Here is a 22,447-nt window from a genome sequence, read left to right as displayed (position 1 = left end):
TACATTTTGTTATTTGATATTGAAGTTGTATTCTTCTCTTGCTAGGTCTCGATGTCTTAGTTCCAGTAAGAATACTTTGAAAGACTCACTGTTTAAGAATGGAAACTCTTGTGCAACCCAGATCATTGGCTCTGATACTTCATCATCTAGATCGGCCAGCATTTCAACTGCCCAGGCACAATTGTCCCACGATGTGTTTTCCATATCACCTTATACCCCAGATGTTGTTGCATTTGGATCCAAAGATTCTGATCCTCTCCATCAACCCCAACATCACCACTCTCTTTCACATCAGCCAGATAACTTACCAGCTTCAAATACACAATCTGAAGGTAAAAATGATGTTGTATAACTGTATTTTGAACCCTAATAGCCAATTAACAGTTTATTGGATGGATCCATGTGAATTATAGGTAAGGTAGTAATACACATGTAACTTAATTAAGATATAAGATACAAGATACCTTAAATACATTTAATTCATTTAGCTGTTCCACGAGTAAATGAAGCATATAAGTAGCTTACTTTTTTCTTACATGGAGATGCAAATGATTTCCTATAATATTTTATTTAAAAGATTAACTTCCTGAGCAGTCTTGTGTCAGAGTATATTAAGCCCAGTTACTTCAGTACTGTCTCTGTTTCTAGTACTTTACAATGAAAATTAAGTACTCTGAAGTTCTAGGAGTTTGGGAACATCAATTAAGAACTGAAGTAAAAGTTCTTAAACAAGTACTACTTATAAAACCTGTATAGTAGGTTTATGCATTTTGCAATGGTCATCGGCAAGTTTGGGAAACAGTTTTCTACCTAACCCTCAGCTGACCAAAATATTCAGTCTCTTAGCATTCCAGTTAATTAAAAGTTTTGCTCTGGTAGTCTTTTTTTGTTTGCTTAGTTTTCCCCTTCTTTAAGTTTGCATTATATGTGTATTTATGGTATGAATTTAGGCATGTAACTTAAAACAAGTTTTATGTTAAGGTTAGACATTAGGGATCTTTTGCTAGATCAGTCTCTAAGGCTCTCCCCCCCTCCTTCAGGTCATTTAATTTTTCTTTAAATCTATTCCTCACTTTCTTAAAATTCTCACTTGAGAATTAAAATTATTGGTGACATCCTTATATAGCTACACATATTCATGAAAAATTAAATTTTGTGAGGTGATTTACTGAGAACTGTTATTAAAAGCTGTTAATTTCAGAAGCATGCACTGTATGGCAGATGCTTAGATACAACTAAACTGGAACAAATATACTACACTGAACTGTTCAATTACTTTCCTTGTACCATTTATTAAATATTCTAAATGAGATTCTAATCATAGTGCTTTAGAAGGACATGATTTCTTCCTCTATCAATAGAAAATAAATGCTAGAATGATAGAATTTATACTCTTTAGAGTCTGCTACTTCTCACATAGCGGTTGCTCTCTCTCTTTCTGCCTTCCCTCCTCTTCTTGTCCCCTCCCCTCTCTTCCGTTCCTCCTTCCCCTTCCCTCTTTCACCTTATTCAGTCTTGTGGTAGCTCATGCACTAAAGACTTTTGAGAAATCTTGGCACATTCTTGCTTCCCAGGAATAGAAAGAAGCAGCACAGGGAGCAAGCTCAGCCCAGGAGGAGATGCTGAAGGGCATATACACTTTCTTTTAGAGTGATTTCTTTATTTGTGAGGCAGGCTCTTCACTAAGCCCTATTTATGGCTCAGTGAAAATGGACCTGCCTCTCTTTCTCTTCCATCTTACGTTTATCCTTATGCTGTGTTATATTTATGGAAATAGAATATAACAAAGTATAGGAACTTAAACTACAGACATCTAGAAGGTACGACCATGTGGAATTTTGTTAATAATGATATGCTCTTGTGTTTTATTGTTTAGGATCAGACTCTGTGATTTTACTCAAAGTGAAAGATTCCCAGACTCCAACTCCCAGGTAAACTTTGGTTAAAGGACATTTTTAACATATTGTTCTCCCTCTGTTTAATCACCGTTTCTTCACTAAGATCTAAGTAATATAAAATGGCCTCAACTCAGACCTCTCTTATATGTTGTTTGAATTATTTCAGTAGCTTCCTGATTAATCTCTTTTCCTCCAGCCTCCATTTTGTTCTTCATTCCATTTTCCACCATGTTTTCTAATCCATTCTTTGCCTTGTTCTTTAGACCATCTCCCATTCTGCAGAGTGATCTTTCTAAAATGCTTATCTAATCATTCATTAAACTCCCTCAAGGGTGGCTTATCAGACGTAGAATCAAGCCCAAACTCCTAGTATGGTATATAACACCCTTCCTCCACAAGTCTTGCTTCCTGTCATGTGTTCTTTCCTTCAACAAGTATTTATTGATAGTCTATTGGGTGCCAGGTACTAGTATAAACATTGGAGATAACAGCAGTGAACAAAATGAAGTTTCTGCTCTCAAGGAGTTTACATTCTAATTGTAAGGGGTATAAGGGGAGGGATGGCGGACAGATAGAGAACAAATAAGCAAATAAACACATGCCTGTTAGTGATAAGTGCTGCAAAGAAAAATAAAGCAGGGTAGTATATAGACTGGGGTTTGGGAGTGCTATTTAGGATAATCATGGCAAGTTTCTGATAAGGTGACAGTTGAGGAGAGACACAGTGGAGGTGAGAGAAGGAACCATATGTAAATACTGGATTCTTTCATGTGTTTATTATATGCTGACTTATAAGATGATAGGTATTTTCTTACCTTCACATTGTGTGCCTTATGCCTGGTATGCTCCCCTTCTCCCCCCTCCACTTGTATATCTGGCAGTAGTCTTTTTCTTATCTTTTAAGTCTCAATTCAAATGTGATCTTCTATATGAAACTTGACCCCTCTGAGAGGTACCAAGTACTTTTCCTCTGTAATCCAATAAGTTGCTATTCAGATTGTTATGTCTTTGCCATATCTGGCCTTAGCAATTCAATTGCTAGAATAATAATGGTATCAGTTTTCCATTGAGAAGATTAGGGGTAATAAAATGTTCTTTCTCATCTCAGTTCCTCTATGTCTTTGCAGCTCCCCTGTATGTTCTAAACTTTAGATATTTTTAAAAATTCTCCAGTTGTTATAGTTTCTCAAGGAGACTTTATAGTTTAGATGCTTTATTCTTTATACTTTTTTTTTTTGAGTTAGACCTGGGTTCTGATCTTGCCTTTTCCAGGCTTCATGTAACTTTGGACAACTTACTCTTCTAAACCTCAGTTTCCTTATCAATAAAATGCGAGTATTAATACCTTACGATTGAATTGTTGTGAAGATTAACTTACAGATAACATGCTTATAAAAGTGCTTTACATGTATGTGCAAAAATAGGTGTTCTTTCTTGGGAAAAAGTTGATTTCATGTAATGGGTGCTCTCAGTTCTTCAGTTCTTTACTGAGTCTGCCTTTATGGAGAATTTCTCCTAGTGATGACTGAAGAGTGAGATGGACAAGAAGTAGTCTTGGGTAAGGCTTATTGGATGATGCTGTTTATCAAAGTTGGAGCCTGCTCTCCCAAGGCTTGGTTGATTGACTGGCTTTTTATTCTTAATCTCCCAGCATTCCCGCTCCGTTAAGTTCCAGCAATGAAGATCTGCCCTTATTTCCCAGAATGTGCCATGTGTTGTATGCCTTTGTGCCATTGTACATTCCAACCCTTCCCCTTCTGCCTGGAATTCCTTTTCTCTCCTTGTCCACTTGTTACACTCTTATTTTGCTTTTCAGAATCTGACTCAGGTGTTATTTTTTTCTCAGGACATTTCTCTGGCTTCTCCTGATAGCATTAGTCTTCCCTTCCAGTACTTCTATCTCTGTACTTTGTTCGGTACTAGTAACTTTGCACTACCACCTGGTACCCATAATAGTGCATGGCACATCATGGGTACTTAGTAAATAAATCTGTGTTAAATAAATGAATTTCCTAGAAAGCATGAAATACTCTCTTTGAGTAGCCCAAATACTCATCATCTCCATTTTGGCTTAATACTTTGGTTTTTTAGAAGACAGTTTATAATAATAGAAAGAACACAGTCTTTGGAATTGGACATTAATAGTTTCTGATCCTGGCTCTTCAAAAACAAATTATTCTTTTGAACTCAATTTCCTTTTCTGTACAGTATAAGTAATATTTCCTTATTATACATTATATTGAGTCTTAATTAATTTGAGGTTTATTGTGAGGCTTAACTAATATGTAAAACCCCCAAAAGAGAGTTTTATACATAAAGCACTAAGTAGGTGCTCAGTAAGTAGCTGTAATTATTATTGCTTCAGTTATATGAGAAGTAATATATAATCTCTGAAAAGCAAACAGATTTTGCTTTTTCCTCTGCATTTTGCTTTCCCGCGCCAGCAGATACCTTGATCTGTTAAAGAGAAGTGCTTGGCCCTTACATTATTCATTTATTCAGTAAATACTGACTGCCTGCTATGTGTCAGGCACTATTCTTGGTGCAGAGGATACAGTAGTAAATACAAAAGAGAAAAATTCTTATCCTCATCAAGTTTATATTCTAATAAGGGGAGCAGACAAATTTGAATAGCATGATCCAGTACCATGAAATTCTGTGTGATTCTTGTCACTTCATTATATTGTTCAATAAATGTATTCTCACATTCATTTGTTTTTAGTATCCCACACTAAGTAGTTCCTCACAGTGCTTCCATTGATCTCTGTGACTTCTTTCTTGGCTGTTATATCAGTCGTTCACTGTGTTAAGGAGGTAGGCTACCGACAGTGGGGAGGTAATAGAACAGCATGTTTATCACCAAACCCCAGAACTAAGGATGATTGGGAATACTAATTCTCAGAAGTTAGGCTAAGGAGCAAGGGGATAATCTCTGAGCCCTTATTCTTTCCTTTACAGGACAGATTGTAGACATTTAAGAACTGAAAGGGACTCTAATCTCCATGTTTACAAACCCAGAAATTGAGGCCATGGAAAGGAAGTGACTTGCTCAGGGTCACAAAGCAGCTCCAGGAGATACTGGTCTCTTAAATTCCAATTTGATGCTCTGTTTTCTTGTTCTACGTATCTGAAAGTTTTCTTTGGAAAACTGTTCACTCTGCTTTCATTTGGTTCTATGAGAACTCCTTCAGTTAGGGGCAAGGAGATAAGAAAGGAGACAAGAAATTCTGAGAAGAGCAAAAGTCTCTAGAACAGAGAGCATACCTGTGACTCTGCTAAGCACTATTCACTTGGGTTGTCAGCAAGAGCTGCATGGAGTAGAACTGGCCTTTCATCTTTGGAATGGAGTTGTATTGCTGATTATCCGCTTTGGTTCGTTGGCTTATTAGCCATTTGATATGGGCTATTCTGTGGGCGGGGATTTTCAGTATCTAATGTGATGTGGTTGAATGTATTTTTACTCAAGTAGACCTACGAGAAGTCCAAGAACCCATAAGATTTTATTAAACCATTAATAAATCTGTCAATCTGAGCCATTTGGAAAGAGGAACGTTCTAGCTTACTATATTGCCTTGACAAGTGATGTACTCTTTCACATTGTGTTGGCCTCTCTTCCAAGTAAGGAGCATGCTAAACTTAATTTCTAGGCTGAACGTTGGGTCGTCTTTTAACTGTACATGTGCAGATGACTCATATTTGTATTCCTTTACTTCCCAGTTAGAATTGTTTTATGTAATTTAGGTCCTTTTATTTATTGCATACTTGTAAAGCATTTTTATAAACTGTTTAAATAATTGGTTTTCTTGATGAAAATATTTGATTTTCCTTTACGTCTCCTGCTCATTTGTCACATTTTTCTTTTCCCACCCATAGTCCTACTTTTTTCCAGGCAGAGCTGTGGATCAAAGAATTGTAAGTTATTATTTTTGGTATCATTTTTCCCTCTCTATCACTTTCTTTTCAGTTAGAAGAAATCAATTAGCCAATCACCCTACCTATTTTTAGTCAGTAAAAATTTCCTATGTTTGTCTATATAGAAAATAACTTTTAAGTTATTGGGTTTTAAAGGTTCTATTGGGTTTGGGACATATCTATGCTCAGGTTTATTAAATCTGTAACAATTGTTGAAGCTCAACTGAATTGGAAAAATATTTCAAAGTTAGCTATTATATAGAACGGAAAGTAAGTGCCTTTATTTTCACATTGATAAAACTAATTTATTGAATAATCTTTATTTCTGGAGTTTGCGAAATCACTGATTAGTCTCTAGTTTCTAGTTGATTTTTTTTTAAAGAAAAAAAGAAACCCATGTTTCTTCTTCTGGATCATAAATACAATATTTGATCTAAAACCTCGATGATATCTTGTATTATTTTCTTCTTTGGGATTCAATTTCATTTTTGGATTTCTAGAATGAAGCTTCACTTTCTCCATAATCTTAGAAGCATGTTTTTAAAAAAGGACTCCACATTTACGAACACAAAAGTCACTTGTTCACGTTTAGCAACAAACTAGTAATTTTCATTATTTCATAAAAATAATAGGATAATTTCAGTAACACCATGTGGTTTCACTTTGTCTTAAAGTAAGTGTAGTGATAAGTTAGTATAAAGATTTTAGACTTTCTCTCTGAGGGTTTTATATTTAACGCTCATTGTGCGTCAGCAACGTTCTTGACGCTGAGAGAGGGGTCTGCATTTGTGTCACATTCCTTTTCATTTCTAAGGACTAGTGTTTATGATTCTCGAGCACGGGAAAGATTGCGCCAGATTGAAGAACAGAAAGCACTGGCATTACAGCTTCAAAACGAGGTAAAACAATTTTTTTGAGATAATAAATGAATAGCACATCCAGGTTGAAACTAATTTTAGAAGGTTACCTGGATTTGGGATCAAAGTTGTTGTAACTGCAAGATAGTGTGGCAGCATAGCATTGTATGATAAGTGGTCTATGTTCTTGGTCTCTCCAGCTAGTACTACTTAGTATACATAGAGAAATAGTAGATTTCTTTATTCCACTTATTTTGAAGCTCTGTTTTTCAGAGACTGCAGGAACAAGAACATTCAGTACATGATTCAGTAGAACTGCATCTTCGTGTGCCTCTTGAAAAGGAGATTCCTGTCACGATCGCCCAAGAAACAGGAAAAAAAGGTCATAAATTAACGGAGAGTGAAGATGAATTTCCTGAAATCACAGAGGTAAATTATATACTCTAAATTCCTACACTAGCAAGTGTTGTGTTTAGAGAGAATTCTTTGGACAAATTTCAAACATAAAAGTAATTTGGTATTTAAATTGTATTGCATACTCCTGCTTTCATATGTATTGCATACCAATCTTGGCTTTATTTTTAAAGGATTATTGAAAATTCAGGAAAGAATTATGGGTGACTTTTAGTGACTTCAGTAAAAAAGCATTTAATAAATTTGTGTTTCATTTCATGTGCACTTTTACTTAATGCATGTGTCTGGTACTTTGATATCAAATAGTAAGTTGAGCCTTACCCTTTTTTTTAAGCAATAAAATGCAGAATAAAAATTTGGAAAATACATAAAAGTCTGCATACATTTAAAAATCTGTTCCTTAATTCATTCTTCTGTTTGAAAAACTGTCATATAGCTGGTGAGTATAACACATTTATTATAGTTGTGCTGAATTCCACAGGTTTACATTAAAAAAGTAAAACAAATTTTTCTAGGAAAATGTTTCTAAAAGACTTCACTACCTTTATTCCCTTATTGCCTTTGAGAAAGATTCTATTTCTCAGGAAATTGTTTGGACCAAAGATATAAAATATAATTAGGTCTTCTCATGAACTTAGGAAATTTGACAGCAAAAGATTATTTCAGACTTCAGGAATAATATGAAACAAGGGTCTGAAATGTACTGAAACAGAGAAGGGAGGACAAGCTAGGATGGAAGGAAGTAATCAGGGAGATTACTGGAAGGAATAGAAAACAAAATGTTAGAAGTAAATAGTTGATTTAAGTCTAGGGATTACATGGAGCTTGGTGAGAGATTGGTGAGAGATGTCTAAGGCCATGTATGCTTGATCTCTGACACTTCTTGGTTCCCTAGGAAATGGAGAAAGAAATAAAGAATGTATTTTGTAATGGGAACCAGGATGAAGTTCTGAGTGAAGCATTCCGCTTGACCATTACACGCAAAGATATTCAAACTCTAAACCATCTGAACTGGCTCAATGATGAGGTAATCTCACACTTGTTTTTATATTCAAAGTGTAAGTGAACATCAAGTGGAAACAAAAGGTATTATTTCACTGTTTCTCAAAGTGTGGTCCCTGGATGACCTGCTTCAGACAGGCCTCTCCATTCTCATGGATAAGTTTGAGTCAGTGTGGTAGAGTTATGTATTTTAAACATCTCAGGTGTTTTTTTTATGTACCTTAATGTCTGAGAACTGCTCATTTATCTTTTTATGTGTTGAAGATATGGACGCTGAGGGAGAGGACATTCGATTATTGGTATTCTCGCTCTGTTTAAGGCACCACCTGCCCTGCAGTTCACATCTTTTGAGCAAATATTTAATAGCTGACCATGTTGCAGCGTGAAGGAATACTTCGGGATTTCCATGTAGGAATCCATTTCTACTACCCTTTCTGTCTCTACTTAGGTCACTTACGTTATGAGTGGGAAGCTTTCTAAAATAGCCTACATTTATACGTGTTATTTTTTAAACTGACATAGAAGTTACATTATTAAATATTTGTTGTATTAAGTTAAAAAAGAGAAAAGGTATGGCTCTCAGCTCCTGAGAGTTCTAATTATTTTATGTAGATTAGTTACATTAGAATCTTTAAACTGATCTGTCCTATTCCTAAACCTGTAGGAGCCTACAGGTTTAGGAAGGATATTTTCACAGCAAAAGAAGAGAGCTGGGTTGGGATTTTTTCCCTAAGTACCTGCCTCCTTCTTAGGCCCAGTAGGAGCATTCCAGCTTGATATCTTGGATGAACTCAAGCTTCATAGCTATGGATACTTTTTAGATGCTCAATATAGTAAGCACTAGATATTCTAGGTATCTGTATCCTGGCCTTGTATGTTTAAGACCTTCCAAGTACTAATATTGGCCAGCGTCTGTTGGGCATTTACCTCATGTTATTCAGTAGTTTTTTGGAACTCAAATACCTTTTTTTCTTAAACGTCTTTATTGGAGTATAATTGCTTTACAATGGTGTGTTAGTTTCTGCTGTATAACAAAGTGAATCAGCTATATGTAAACATATATCCCCATATCCCCTCCCTCTTGCATCTCCCTCCCACCCCTCTAGGTGGTCACAAAGCACCGAGCTGATCTCCCTGTGCTATGCAGCTACTTCCCACTAGCTATCTATTTTACATTTGGTAGTGTGTATATGTCAGTGCCACTCTCTCACTTCGTCCCAGCTTACCCTTCCCCCTCCCCATGTCTTCAGGTCCATTCTCTACATCTGCATCTTTATTCCTGTCCTGTGCCTAGGTTCATCAGAACCATTTTTTTTAGATTCCATGTGTATGTGTTAGCATACGGTATTTGTTTTTCTCTTTCTGATTTACTTCACTCTGTATGACAGACTCTAGGTCCACCCATATCACTACAAATAACTCAATTTTGTTTCTTTTTATGGCTGAGTAATATTCCATTGTGTATATGTGCCACATCTTCTCTATCCATTGGACACTTAAGTTGCTCCTGTGTCCTGGCTATTGTAAATAGTGCTGCAGTGAACGTTGTGGTACATGACTCTTTTTTTTTTTTTTTTTTTTTTTTGCGGTACGCGGGCCTCTCACCGTTGTGGCCTCTCCCATTGCGGAGCGCAGGTTCAGCAGCCATGGCTCACGGGCCCAGCCGCTCTGCGGCATGTGGGATCTTCCCGGACCGGGGCACGAACCTGTGTCCCCTGCATCGGCAGGTGGACTCTCAACCACTGCGCCACCAGGGAAGCCCACATGACTCTTTTTGAATTATGGTTTTCTCAGGGTATATGCCCAGTAGTGGGATTGCTGGGTCATATGGTAGTTCTATTTTTAGTTTTTTAAGGAACCTCCATACTGTTCTACGTAGTGACTGTATCATTTTACATTCCCACCAACAGTGCAATAGGGTTCCCTTTTTTCCACACTCTCTCCATCATGTATTGTTTGTAGATTTTTTTGATGATGGCCATTCTGACCAGTATGAGGTGATAACCTCATTATGGTTTTGATTTGCATTTCTCTAATGATTAGTGATGTTGAGCATCCTTTCATGTGTTTGTTGGCAATCTGTATATCTTCTTTGGAGAAATGTCTATTTACGTCTTCTGCCCATTTTTGGATTGGGTTGTTTGTTTTTTTGATATTGAGCTGCATGAGCTGCTTGTATATTTTGGAGATTAATCTTTTTTCAGTTGCTTCATTTGCAAGTATTATCTCCCATTCTGAGGGTTGTCTTTCGTCTTGTTTATGGTTTATTCTAAGTGTTTTATGTGTTCTCCTCATGTCATAGTCACCACAACCCTTGGAGGTAGATACTGTAATTTTATCATCTTCATTTAATAAAGAAACAAGGCATAGAAAGATTAAGAAACTTGCAAGTTTGCATGACTAGTAAGTAGCAGAGCCAGGATTTAGACTCAAGCATTGGGTCTTATCTATTATGTCATACTGCCTCAGAATCTTAAATTGGATCCTGTTTTAGGATTAGATGTATAGGATTTGAGAACCATGTCTTGTCTAGTAGGTTGATTTTCAATGGGGCCAGCTGAACTAACCCTACCGTCTTTGCCATTGGTGAGTTTATAAGATATAAATTTCAGAAGTTCATCACTCCCTGAGTAATATCTTTGACCAAGAATAGTAAAGAAATTATGGTTTGATACTGTCTTGCTTTAGGGGAAACATCCCTTGCTTCTTGTGGCTCAGAATAGTGATATTAGAACATTGGGCCAAATAACAGGGGAAAAAAAGAGCTCAGCAAATCAAAGGCAAAATGAAAATCAAGAACAGTCATAAATATCCACCAATTAAGTGTTGTTGATTTGGAGATATTAATCTGTGGTCTTTTACCATTTTTTGACTGCCACTGCTAAATGGAGAAGAGTCAGTTATTCTATAGGGATTGTAGCTCGTGTTTGTTGTAAATTATACAGAACCTTCTAGGGGGCAGCAATGAGTAGGATATGAGCTGAGTTCTTGGTATATATTCTGGTATTACCTCAGTGAGCTCCCTTACAGAGGCAGCATTCATCAGGACATATTTTCCATTCCCTGGGCCCACCAGAGGCTGGATTTTTACCAAAGTTCATGGAAATTACATTACTTAGAAGAGACAAGGGAAAGGAAAGATTCCTTGCCTACTTTATCTCTACCACACCTACCCATAACTTTTGTAAGGAGTACTTGTCTTCTGAGTTCAGAATAATGTTAACCTTGAAAGCAGGTGCCAATTCACATGTCTATAATGATGATGAGAACTGTTATAATAAGTACTTTAATAACTATTTTAACTATTTTAACAAGCACTGTTTTCAAAGTACCACATTTCTTAGGCTTTTAGAATTACTGCCCTTAAGAAGCTAATACCACTCTGAAGGGGAATTAGTAGATATCCTTAATTATTCATAATCATTTAAAAATACTTAATTCCATTTCTCAATTGTGAATTCTCAATCTTTTGCAAGTAATTTGCTCTCTCTTCACTGCTGTTCTCCTTCCTGCAAACAGATATTTTCATTAATAACCATTTCTTTTCTTTTTGTTTTCTTGTCAGTTTTATAGGCTGCATTAAAATTTTCTCCAAAAGAAGGTGGTTGACACATTATTTCTACTGCTTTATAGACAAGGAGTATAAGATCCTAGAAATGAAAGGGATCATGTTTAGTTTATAAGGAAAATAAAATCCAGAAGTCCTGTATTTGGGATATGTACAGAAAGCCATTAGGCTACCCTTTCTCTGCTCTCTTTCCTAAAAGAAGAGTAGGCCACAGTGCCTGTTCATACAACAGGCTTTCTAACATGTTTTTTTTTCCCTTAACATCTTTATTGGAGTATAATTGCTTTACAGTGTTGTATTAGTTTCTGCTGTATAACAAAGTGAATCAGCTATATGTAAACATATATCCCCATATCCCCTCCCTCTTGCGTCTCCCTCCCACCCTCCTTATCCCACCCCTCTAGGTGGTTGCAAAGCACTGAACTGATCTCCCTGAGCTATGCAGCTACTTCCCACTAGCTATCTATTTTACATTTGGTAGTGTATATATGTCCATGCCACTCTCTCACTTCATTCCAGCTTACCCTTCCTCCTCCCCATGTCCTCAAGTCTATTCTCTATGTCTGTGTCTTTATTCCTGTCCTGCCCCTAGGTTCATCACAACCACTTTTTTTTAGATTCCATGTATATGTGTTAGCATACGGTATTTGTTTTTCCCTTTCTGACTTACTTCACTCTGTATGATGGACTCTCGGTCCATCCACCTCACTACAAATAACTCAATTTCGTTTCTTTTTATGGCTGAGTAATATTCCATTGTATACATGTGCCACTTCTTCTTTATCCATTCATCTGTCCCTGGACACTTAGGTTGCTTCCATGTCCTGGCTATTGTAAATAGAGCTGCAATGAACATTGTGGTACATGACTCTGTTTTTTATTTTTTACTTTTAAAATATTTTTATTTTTTTATTTGTTTTTATTTTTGGCTGTATTGGGTCTTCGTTGCTATGCTCAGGCTTTCTCTAGTTGTGGTGAGTGGAGGCTACAGTTCGTTGCGGTGCACAGGCTTCTCATTGTCGTGGCTTCTCTCGTTGCAGAGCATGGGCTCTAGGTGCAAGAGCTTCAGTAGTTGTGGCTCGCAGGCTCTAGAGCGCAGGCTCAGTAGTTGTGGCACATGGGCTTAGTTGCTCCACGGCATGTGTGATCTTCCCAGACCAGGGCTCGAACCTGTGTCCCCTGCATTGGCAGGCGGATTCTTAACCACTGCGCCACCAGGGAAGCCCCCACGACTCTTTTTGAATTATGCTTTTCTCAGCGTATATGTACAGTAGTGGGATTGCTGGGTCATATGGTAGTTCTAGTTTTAGTTTTTTAATGAGCCTCCCTGCTGTTCTCCATAGTGGCTGTATCAATTGACATTCCCACCAACAGGGCAAGAGGGTTCCCTTTTCTCCACACCCTCTCCAGCATTTATTGTTTGTAGAGTTTTTGATGATAGCCATTCTGACCAGTGTGAGGTGATACCTCATTGTAGTTTTGATTTGCATTTCTCTAATGATTAGTGATGTTGAGCATCCTTTCATGTGTTTGTTGGCGATCTGTATATCTTCTTTAGAGAAATGTCTGTTTAGGTCTTCTGCCCATTTTTGGATTGGGATGTTTGTTTTTTTTTTTTTTTTTTTTTTTTCGGTATGCGGGCCTCTCACTGTTGTGGCCTCTCCCGTTGCGGAGCACAGGCTCCGGACGCGCAGGCTCAGTGGCCATGGCTCACGGGCCCAGCCGCTCCGCAGCATGTGGGATCTTCCCGGACCAGGGCACGAACCCATGTCTCCTGCATCGGCAGGCGGATTCTCAACCACTGCGCCACCAGGGAAGCCCTTGGGATGTTTGTTTTTTTAATATTGAGCTGCATGAGCTGTTTATATATTTTGGAGTTTAATCCTTTGTCCGTTGATTCATTTGCAAATATTTTCTCCCATTCTGAGGGTTATCTTTTCATCTTGTTTATGGTTCCCTTTGCTGTGCAAAAGCTTTTAAGTTTCATTAGGTTCCATTTGTTTGTTTTTGTTTCCATTTCTCTAGGAGGTGGGTCAAAAAGGATCTTGCTGTGATTTATGTCATAGAGTGTTCTGCCTATGTTTTCCTCTAAGAGTTTTATAGTGTCTGGCCTTACATTTAGGTCTTTAATCCATTTTGAGTTTATTTTTGTGTAAGGTGTAAGGAAGTGTTCTAATTTCATTCTTTTCCATGTAGCTGTCCAGTTTTCCCAGCACCACTTATTGAAGAGGCTGTCTTTTCTCTGTTGTATACTCTTGCCTCCTTTATCAAAGATAAGGTGACCATATGTGCGTGGGTTTATCTCTGGGCTTCTATCCTGTTACATTGGTCTATATTTCTGTTTTTGTGCCCGTACAGTGTGGCTTGATTACTGTAGCTTTGTAGTATAGTCTGAAGTCCAGGAGACTGATTCCTCCAGCTCTGTTTTTCTTTCTCAAGATTGCTTTGGCTATTCGGGGTCTTTTGTTTCCATACAAATGGTGCAATTTTTTGTTCTAGTTCTGTGAAAAATGCCATTGGTAGTTTGATAGGGATTGTATTGAATCTGTAGATTGTTTTGGGTGGTATAGTCATTTTCACAATGTTGATTCTTCCAATCCAAGAACATAGTATATCTCTCCATCTGTTTGTATCATCTTTAATTTCTTTCATCAGTGTCTTATAGTTTTCTGCAAACAGGTCTTTTGTTTCCTTAGGTAGGTTTATTCCTAGGTGTTTTATTCTTTTTGTTGCAATGGTAAATGGGAGTGTTTCCTTAATTTCTCTTTCAGGTTTTTCATCATTAGTGTATTAGAACGCAGAAGATTTCTGTGCATTAATTTTGTATCCTGCTACTTTACCAAATTCATTGATTAGCTTTAGTAGTTTTCTGGTAGTATCTTTAGGATTCTCTATGTATAGTATCATGTCATCTGCAAACAGTGACAGTTTTACTTCTTCTTTTCTGATTTGGATTCCTTTTATTTCTTTTTCTTTTCTGATGGCTGTGGCTAAAACTTCCAAAACTATGTTGAATAATAGTGGTGAGAGTGGGCAACCTTGTCTTGTTCCTGATCTTAGTGGAAATGGTTTCAGTTTTTCACTGTTGAGAATGATGTTGGCTGTGGGTTTGTCATATATAGCCTTTACTGTGTTGAGGTAGGTTCCCTCTGTGCCTACTTTCTGGAGACTTTTTATCATAAATGGATGTTGAATTTTCTCAAAAGATTTTTCTGCATCTACTGAGATGATCATATGGTTTTTCTCCTTCAATTTGTTAATATGGTGTAACACATTGAATGATTTGCATATATTGAAGAATCCTTGCATTCCTGGGATCAACACCACTGGATCAGGGTGTATGATCCTTTTAATGTGCTGTTGGATTCTGTTTGCTAGTATTTTGTTGAGAGGATTTTTGCATTTATGTTCATCAGTGATATTGGCCTGTAGTTTTCTTTTTTTATGACATCTTTGTCTGGTTTTGGTATCAGGATGATGGTGGCCTTTTAGAATGAATTTGGGAGTGTTCCTCCCTCTGCTATATTTTGGAAGAGTTTGAGAAGGATAGGTGTTACCTCTTCTCTAAATGTTTGATAGAATTTGCTTGTGAAGCCATCTGGTCCTGGGCTTTTGTTTGCTGGAAGATTATTAATCACAATTTCCATTTCAGTGCTTGTGATTGGTCTGTTTATATTTTCTGTTTCTTCCTGGTTCAGTCTCAGAAGGTTGTACTTTTCTAAGAATTTGTGCATTTTTTCCAGGTTGTCCATTTTATTGGCACAGAGTTGCTTGTAGTAATCTCTCATGATCCTTTGTATTTCTGCAGTGTCGGTTGTTACTTCTCCTTTTTCATTTCAAATTCTGTTGATTTGAGTCTTCTCCCTTTTTTTCTTAATGAGTCTGGCTAATGGTTTATCAATTTTGTTTCTCCTCAAAGATCAGCCTTTTAGTTTTATTGATCTTTGCTATTGTTTCCTTCATTTCTTTTTCATTTATTTCTGATCTGATCTTTATGATTTCTTTCCTTCTGCTAACTTTGGGGTTTTTTTGTTCTTCTTTCTCTAATTGCTTTAGGTGTAAGGTTAGGTTGTTTATTTTAGTTGTTTCTTGTTTCTCGAGGTCAGATTATATTGCTCTAAACTTCCCTCTTAGAACTGCTTTTGCTGCATCCCATAGGTTTTAGGTCATCGTATTTTCATTTTCATTTGTTTCTAGGGTTTTTTTTGGTTTTTTTTTTTTTTTTTTTTTGCGGTATGCGGGCCTCTCACTGTTGTGGCCTCTCCCGTTGCGGAGCACAGGCTCCGGACGCACAGGCTCAGCGGCCATGGCTCACGGGCTTAGTTGCTCCGCGGCATGTGGGATCTTCCTGGACCAGGGCACGAACCCGTGTCTCCTGCATCGGCAGGCGGATTCTCAACCACTGCGCCACCAGGGAAGCCCTCTAGGTATTTTTTGATTTCCTCTTTGATTTCTGCAGTGATCTCTTGGTTATTAAGTAGTGTATTGTTTAGCCTCCATGTGTTTGTATTTTTTACAGATTTTTTCCTGTAATTGATATCTAGTCTCATAGCATTGTGATCAGATAAGATACTTGATACGATTCAATTTTCTTAAATTTACCAAGGCTTGATTTGTGTCCCAGGATATGGTCTATCCTGGAGAATGTTCCATGAGCCCTTGAGAAGAAAGTGTATTCTGTTGTTTTTGGATGGAATGTCCTATAAATATCAATTAAGTCCATCTTGTTTAATGTGTCATTTAAAGATGTGTTTCCTTATTTATTTTCATTTTGGATGATCTGTCCATTGGTGAAAGTGGGGTGTTAAAGTCCCCTGCTATTATTGTGTTACTATTGATTTCCCATTTTATGGCTGTTAGCATTTGCCTTATGTATTGAGGTGCTCCTATATTTGGTGCATAAATATTTACAATTGTTATATCTTCTTCTTGGATTGATCCCTTGATCATTATGTAGTGTCCTTGTCTCTTGTAATAGCCTTTATTTTAAAGTCTATTTTGTCTGATATGAGACTTGCTACTCTAGCTTTCTTTTGATTTTCATTTGCATGGAATATCTTTTTCCATCCCCTCACTTTCAGTCTGTATGTGTCCCTAGGTCTGAAGTGGGTCTCTTGTAGACAGCATATGTGCAAGTCTTGTTTTTGTATCCATTCAGTCAGTCTATGTCTTTTGGTTGGAGCATTTAATCCATTTACATTTAAGGTAATTATGGATATGTATGTTCCTATTACCATTTTCTTAATTGTTTTGGGTTTGTTTTTATAAGTCTTTTCCTTCTCTTCTGTCTCCTGCCTTGAGAAGTTCCTTTCACATTTGTTGTAAAGCTGGTGTGGTGGTGCTGAATTCTCATAACTTTTGCTTATCTGCAAATGTTTTAATTTCTCCCTCAAATCTGAATGAGATCCTTGCTGGTTAGTGTAATCTTGATTGTAGGTTTTTCCCTTTCATCACTTTAAATATGTCCTGCCACTCCCTTCTGGCTTGCAGAGTTTCTGCTGAAAAATCAGCTGTTAATAACCTTATGGGGATTCCCTTGTATGTTATTTGTTGCTTTTTCCTAACTGCTTTTAATACTTTTTCTTTGTATTTAATTTTTGATAGTTTGATTAATATGTGTCTCAGAGTGTTTCCCTTTGGGTTTATCCTATATGATTCTCTCTGTGCTTCCTGGACTTGCTTCACTATTTCCTTTCCCATGTTAGGGAAGTTTTTGACTGTACTCTCTTCAAATATTTTCTCAGACCCTTTCTTTTTCTCTTCTTCTTCTGGGACCCATATAATTCGAATGTTGGTGCATTTAATGTTGTCCCAGAGGTCTCTGAGACCGTCTTCAATTCTTTTCATTCTTTATTCTGCTCCCTGGCAGTTATTTCCGCCATTTTGACTTCCAGCTCACTTATCCGTTCTTCTGTCTCAGTTATTCTGTTATTGACTCCTTCTAGAGTATTTTTAATTTCAGTAATTGTGTTGTTCATCACTGTTTGTTTGCTCTTTAGTCCTTCTAGATCCTTGTTAAATGTTTCTTGCATTTTCTCCATTCTGTTTCTGAGGTTTTGGATTATCTTTACTATCATTACTCTGAATTCTTTTTCAGGTAGTTTGCCTATTTTGTCTTCATTATTTGGTCTTGTAGGTTTTACCTTGCTCTTTTGTCTATAACATATTGTTTTGTCATTTCATTTTTTGGGTTTTTTTGATGGTTGGTGCTGTATTCCTGTCTTGCTGGTTGTTTGGCCTGAGACATCCAGCACTGGCGTTTGCAGGCAGTTGGATAGAGCTGGGTCTTTGTGCTGAGATGTGGACCTCCAAGAGGTCTCACTCTGATTAATATTCCCTGGAGTCTGAGATTCCTGTTAGTCCAGTGGTTTGGACTCAGAGCTCCCACTGTGGGAGCTCGGGCCCAACCTCCACCCTGGGAACCAAGATTCCGCAAGGTTTGTGGCACAGTAAAAAAAAAAAGAAAAAGAAAGGAAGAAAGAAAAAAAGGAGTAGTACAATATCAAAGAATAAAAGAAAAAATAAAAGTAGAAAGATAAAAAATATATTAGGAAAAGTAAAAGCATAATTGAAACAACTGCAACAAGGCAAAATAAAACCACAGCAGAAAAAAGGAAGAGAAGATGGGGCTGGAGCACAAGCCAAAAGGAGCGATCACTAACAAAGTATAAAGAATAAAATAAAATTAGAAAAATAAAAGATTTATTAGTAAAAATAAAAATATAAAAGAATCAACAACAATGAATCAACAAGGTAAAACAGAACCCCAATCTAAAAGAGGAAAAGAGAAAAAAAAAAAAAAAAAAAAAAGCCTTGACCATGGGGGTGGAGTTTAGGCTGGCGTGGCACTTAGGCAGGGGTGGTGTTTAGGGTGGGGCGGGACCTAGGCCGGTGGGGGGTGACGTTTGAGGATGGGGTGGGGCCTAGGTGGGTGATGTTTAAGCGTGGGGCATGGCCTCTGCTTAGGACCTGTGGGGAAGAGGAGAGGCAGCATGTCGGAAGGAGGGCCGCAGGAGTGTGGAGTTCCGGAGTTTGGAGGTAGGGCGCTGCGTGAGGGTGTGTGGGTGGGGTTTAGGCCCAGCTCGTTGGAGTGGGTCTCCGAGTGTAGAGTTGAGGGCCCTGGGTGGGGGTGTAGGGGTGGGGCTTGGGCTCTGCACGGCAGGAGGGAGGCTCCAAGGGCAGAGGATTAGGCCTGGGAGCCCAGTAGGCTTCCTGTTGCCTAAGTGGACAGGGAAAGTACTGACCCTGTTCCCTTCCCTTCCTTCGTGCCCCACCCCCACTATCTCCCTCAGGATCTCCTGTTGCTGCTGGACCCTTAACCGTGGGTGGGTCCTGCTGGTTGTAGGAACTCTTCCCCTCCCCCAGTCACCCCTCAGGGGTACCAGTCCTGGAGGTCCGGCCTTAACTTTTGCTCCCCCTTCCCTCCCTCCCACTCCCTCAGGACCCGTCTGGCTGGAGGGGGTCTCAGTGTGCAGAGGATCAGGCCCAGGATCTCAGCAGGTTCCTGGTGGTTCAAGTGGGCAGGGGAAACCTGGCCTCACTCCCTTTTGATCCTCTGCCCTCCCAGTGGTACCCCAATTTACCCCTTTCCCTCCCTCAGCCACCCCTCAGGGCACCAGTCCCATCCCTCCTCCGCTTCTCCTCCCCCTTCCTTCCCCCAATGACCCACGTCCTACCCAATTGCTGGGGGTTCCTCCCACCCCCTTAGGTGTCATTGGGCCCCCACTGATGCCTGGTAGGTGCCCTAGTTGTGAGGAGACACTAATTCCATGTCCTCCTAGTATGCCATCTCGACTCCACCTCCCCAACATGTTTTTAAGAATGGATATTTATATAGGTGAATAGTTAAATTCTATACAGCTTCAAAGCACTAATGATTGACAGGATTAACATTTTACCTTACTCTAAGAAAATGAAACTTCTCAAAATTGGAATGTGGGAAGTGGCTGCCTTGTAAAGAATGGAAAATGAGGCTGGAAAGCTAATAACATATAGATGGGGATTTCTATACCAGGTCTGGTGATTAGTTATTAAAATAAATTTCTAATTAAGGGAAGGAAGACAGGGATAAAGAGAGGAGGAATTAGTTGCAAAAGTAGATTGAAAGTCACAGTTAAACAAAAGGAAATATTTTAAAATGTATGTCAGTACTAGAATTTATTTATTATTTCCTGGATATTGAATTGAATAACTTCTGGAATCCAAGTCGAAGATTTTAGGTTAATGATCCTGAGGAGAGGACTACTTTAGGCTTTGTGTTTCTCTTTATGGCCTGCTAATTCTGCTTCTTAGAGGGCCTAAAAGTTGTTTTATAAAGCATCAGATAAATTTAGAAATATATGGAAATTATTTAGGCATACAAGTAAATGAATCTGACTTCTTCTGGTCTTAATAGAATAAAATGGATCAGATTTACTCTTTCAACTTAACTAGAAAACTAGATAAAATATCAAGCAAGAATTTTCAGACATTGGATAACAGTGATTCCTGAGAGAAGGGAAATGAAAAGGATGATGAGCCTATGATTTCCACAGCTTACTGGGGTGGTGTGTTGAGGGGAGAGAGCTGGTAAAACCTGGCAGTGCCTGGCAGTCTTGTGAGTGGAGGAGACAGAGTTCAGGGAGGCCAAAGTGGCTAGTTTGTGAGATAAATACTGGAGGGGAAGTTGCTGAACAAAGAGTTCCAGAGATGTGCAGTGGGCCCCCCTCAAATCTTTGGCTGAGTACTGATCTGTACATATATGGGAAGAAACTACCAGAGCCTGGGGAAAGAACCACCAGAAAGAAGGAATCAGAACAAGCCTGAGAGCTAACACAGGTGCCAAGAATAGTTCATGTCCCAACCACCTAGAGTAGAAAAGTTGTGGGGCATTGAATAGAGTCCTCAAAAGGGCATTATTGCTTCAAGAGTGGGGCCAAAGTGACCCTAGAATAAAGGCTGCCCTGATCCCATGGTAACAAGCTTAAATACAAGTCTGGGAAGCTTGAAACTGATCCAACTAACTTAACTATATCACAGAACAAAGTCCAACAATATTTAAAGGAACACAGCAAATTCTGGTAACAATAAAACCCAACAACATGAAATTCACAATGTCTAGCATCCAATTAAAAATTCCCAGGCATGCAAATAGAAGAAAAATATAACAAAGGGAAAAAACAGTCATTATAGAAATACCCAGAAAAGACAAAAATGATAGGATTAGCCAACAAAGATATTAAAACAGATATCATAAACATATTCACATGTTCAGGAAAGTAGAGGAAAGTGGACATTATGAGGAGGAAAATTGGAAATATAAAAGACCCAAATTGAACTTCTAGAGATGAAAAATACAGTATTTGAAATGAAAAATACCTGAGATGAGTTTAACATATTAGACACTGTGGAAGGAACAGTTAGTGAACTTGAAAATAGAGCAATAGGAACCATTCAAATGAAATAGAAAAAAGGCTGAAAAAAGATGACTAGAGCTTTGTGGGCTCTGGGGCAGTGTCAAGCCTAAGCGTGTAATTGAAGTCCCAGAAGGGAAGGTGGGGTGTAAGTGGTATCAGAAAAATGTTTAAAGAAATAATGGTGGGGCTTCCCTGGTGGCGCAGTGGTTGAGAGTCCACCTGCCGATGCAGGGGACGCGGGTTCGTGCCCCGGTCTGGGAGGATCCCACATGCCGTGGAGCAGCTGGGCCCGTGAGCCATGGCCACTGGGCCTGCGCATCTGGAGCCTGTGCTCTGCAACGGGAGAGGCCGCAACAGTGAGAGGGCCGCGTACCACAAAAAATAATAATAATAACGGTGGAAGATTTTCCAAATTTGGGAATATACTGACAGATCCAAGAAATTCAGCATACCTCAAGTGTAGAAGAAGCACCATAGTGAAATGTATAATAATCAAATTGCTAAAGACCACTGATAAAGAGAAAACTGCAACCAGAGGAAAAGAGACGTATTATGTACAGAGGAACAGAGATCTGTCAGAAACCATGTAGGCCAGAGGGCAATATAGCTACATCTTTAAAGTACTGAAGGAGGGGAAAAAAAAGCTTGGCAACCTAAATTCTATACCAGCAAATATATCTTTCAAAAAATAAGGCTATACTTTTTTAGGCAAACAAATGCTGAAAGAATTCATCACCAGCAGACTTCTACCGTAAGAAATATTAAAAGATATTTGTCAGGCAGAAGAAAAATATGAGGTAAAAGTTTCAATCTACACAAGGAGTGAAGAGCAGTGGAAATGCTCTCAGTTTTTAATATCTCTGAAAGACAATTGACTAGTCAAGTCAAAAATAAAACAACATACTGTGGGGTTTATAACATGTTGAAGTAAAGTATATGACAGTCATAACACAAAGGAGGGGGAAAATGGAAGTACATACTTGTCTAAGGTTCCTATACAATACATGAAGTGGTATAATGTTATATGAAGGTAGACTACAATAAGTTAAAGACATATAAATCCTAGAGCAACCAGTTAAAAACAAAAACAAAAAACAAAGAAGTATCATTATAAGCCAGTAATGGAGATAAAATGGAATTAAAAGATACCCAATCCAAAGGAAGGCAGGGAAAGAGGAAGGATACAAAGAACAGATGGGGCAAATAGTAAAAAAAAAAAAACAAACATGATGGTAGATTTAAAACCAACCATCTCAGTAATCACATTAAATGTAAATGACCTAACCCAGCACACCCAATAGAAATATAATGTGAGCCATGTATGTAATTTTAAGTTTTCTAGTAGTCACATTAAAAAAAAGTGAAAAGAAACAGGTAAAACTAATTTTATAATATATTTTA

The 22,447-nt window shown here is 38.1% G+C and overlaps 2 protein-coding genes across 5 annotated transcripts in view; one reads left to right on the top strand and one right to left on the bottom strand.

The window, feature by feature from the left end:
* The window catches only part of PFKM (phosphofructokinase, muscle), a 478,771-nt gene that overhangs the window by 66,237 nt on the left and 390,087 nt on the right, over window positions 1-22,447 (bottom strand). The window lies entirely within an intron of this gene.
* Window positions 1-22,447, top strand: part of SENP1 (SUMO specific peptidase 1) — a 62,590-nt gene that overhangs the window by 24,183 nt on the left and 15,960 nt on the right. For all 4 annotated transcript variants that reach the window (XM_067009182.1, XM_067009183.1, XM_059080410.2 and 1 more), the window contains 6 exons: window positions 46-332; window positions 1,877-1,931; window positions 5,772-5,810; window positions 6,625-6,709; window positions 6,941-7,096; window positions 7,977-8,108. In XM_067009182.1, the coding sequence (XP_066865283.1) occupies window positions 46-332; window positions 1,877-1,931; window positions 5,772-5,810; window positions 6,625-6,709; window positions 6,941-7,096; window positions 7,977-8,108 (754 nt within the window). The remainder of the gene's footprint in view (window positions 1-45; window positions 333-1,876; window positions 1,932-5,771; window positions 5,811-6,624; window positions 6,710-6,940; window positions 7,097-7,976; window positions 8,109-22,447) is intronic.

This window comes from Kogia breviceps, chromosome 12, assembly GCF_026419965.1.
Source record: "Kogia breviceps isolate mKogBre1 chromosome 12, mKogBre1 haplotype 1, whole genome shotgun sequence".
NCBI lineage: Eukaryota > Metazoa > Chordata > Mammalia > Artiodactyla > Physeteridae > Kogia > Kogia breviceps.
This window is presented reverse-complemented; position numbering and strand designations above follow the sequence as displayed.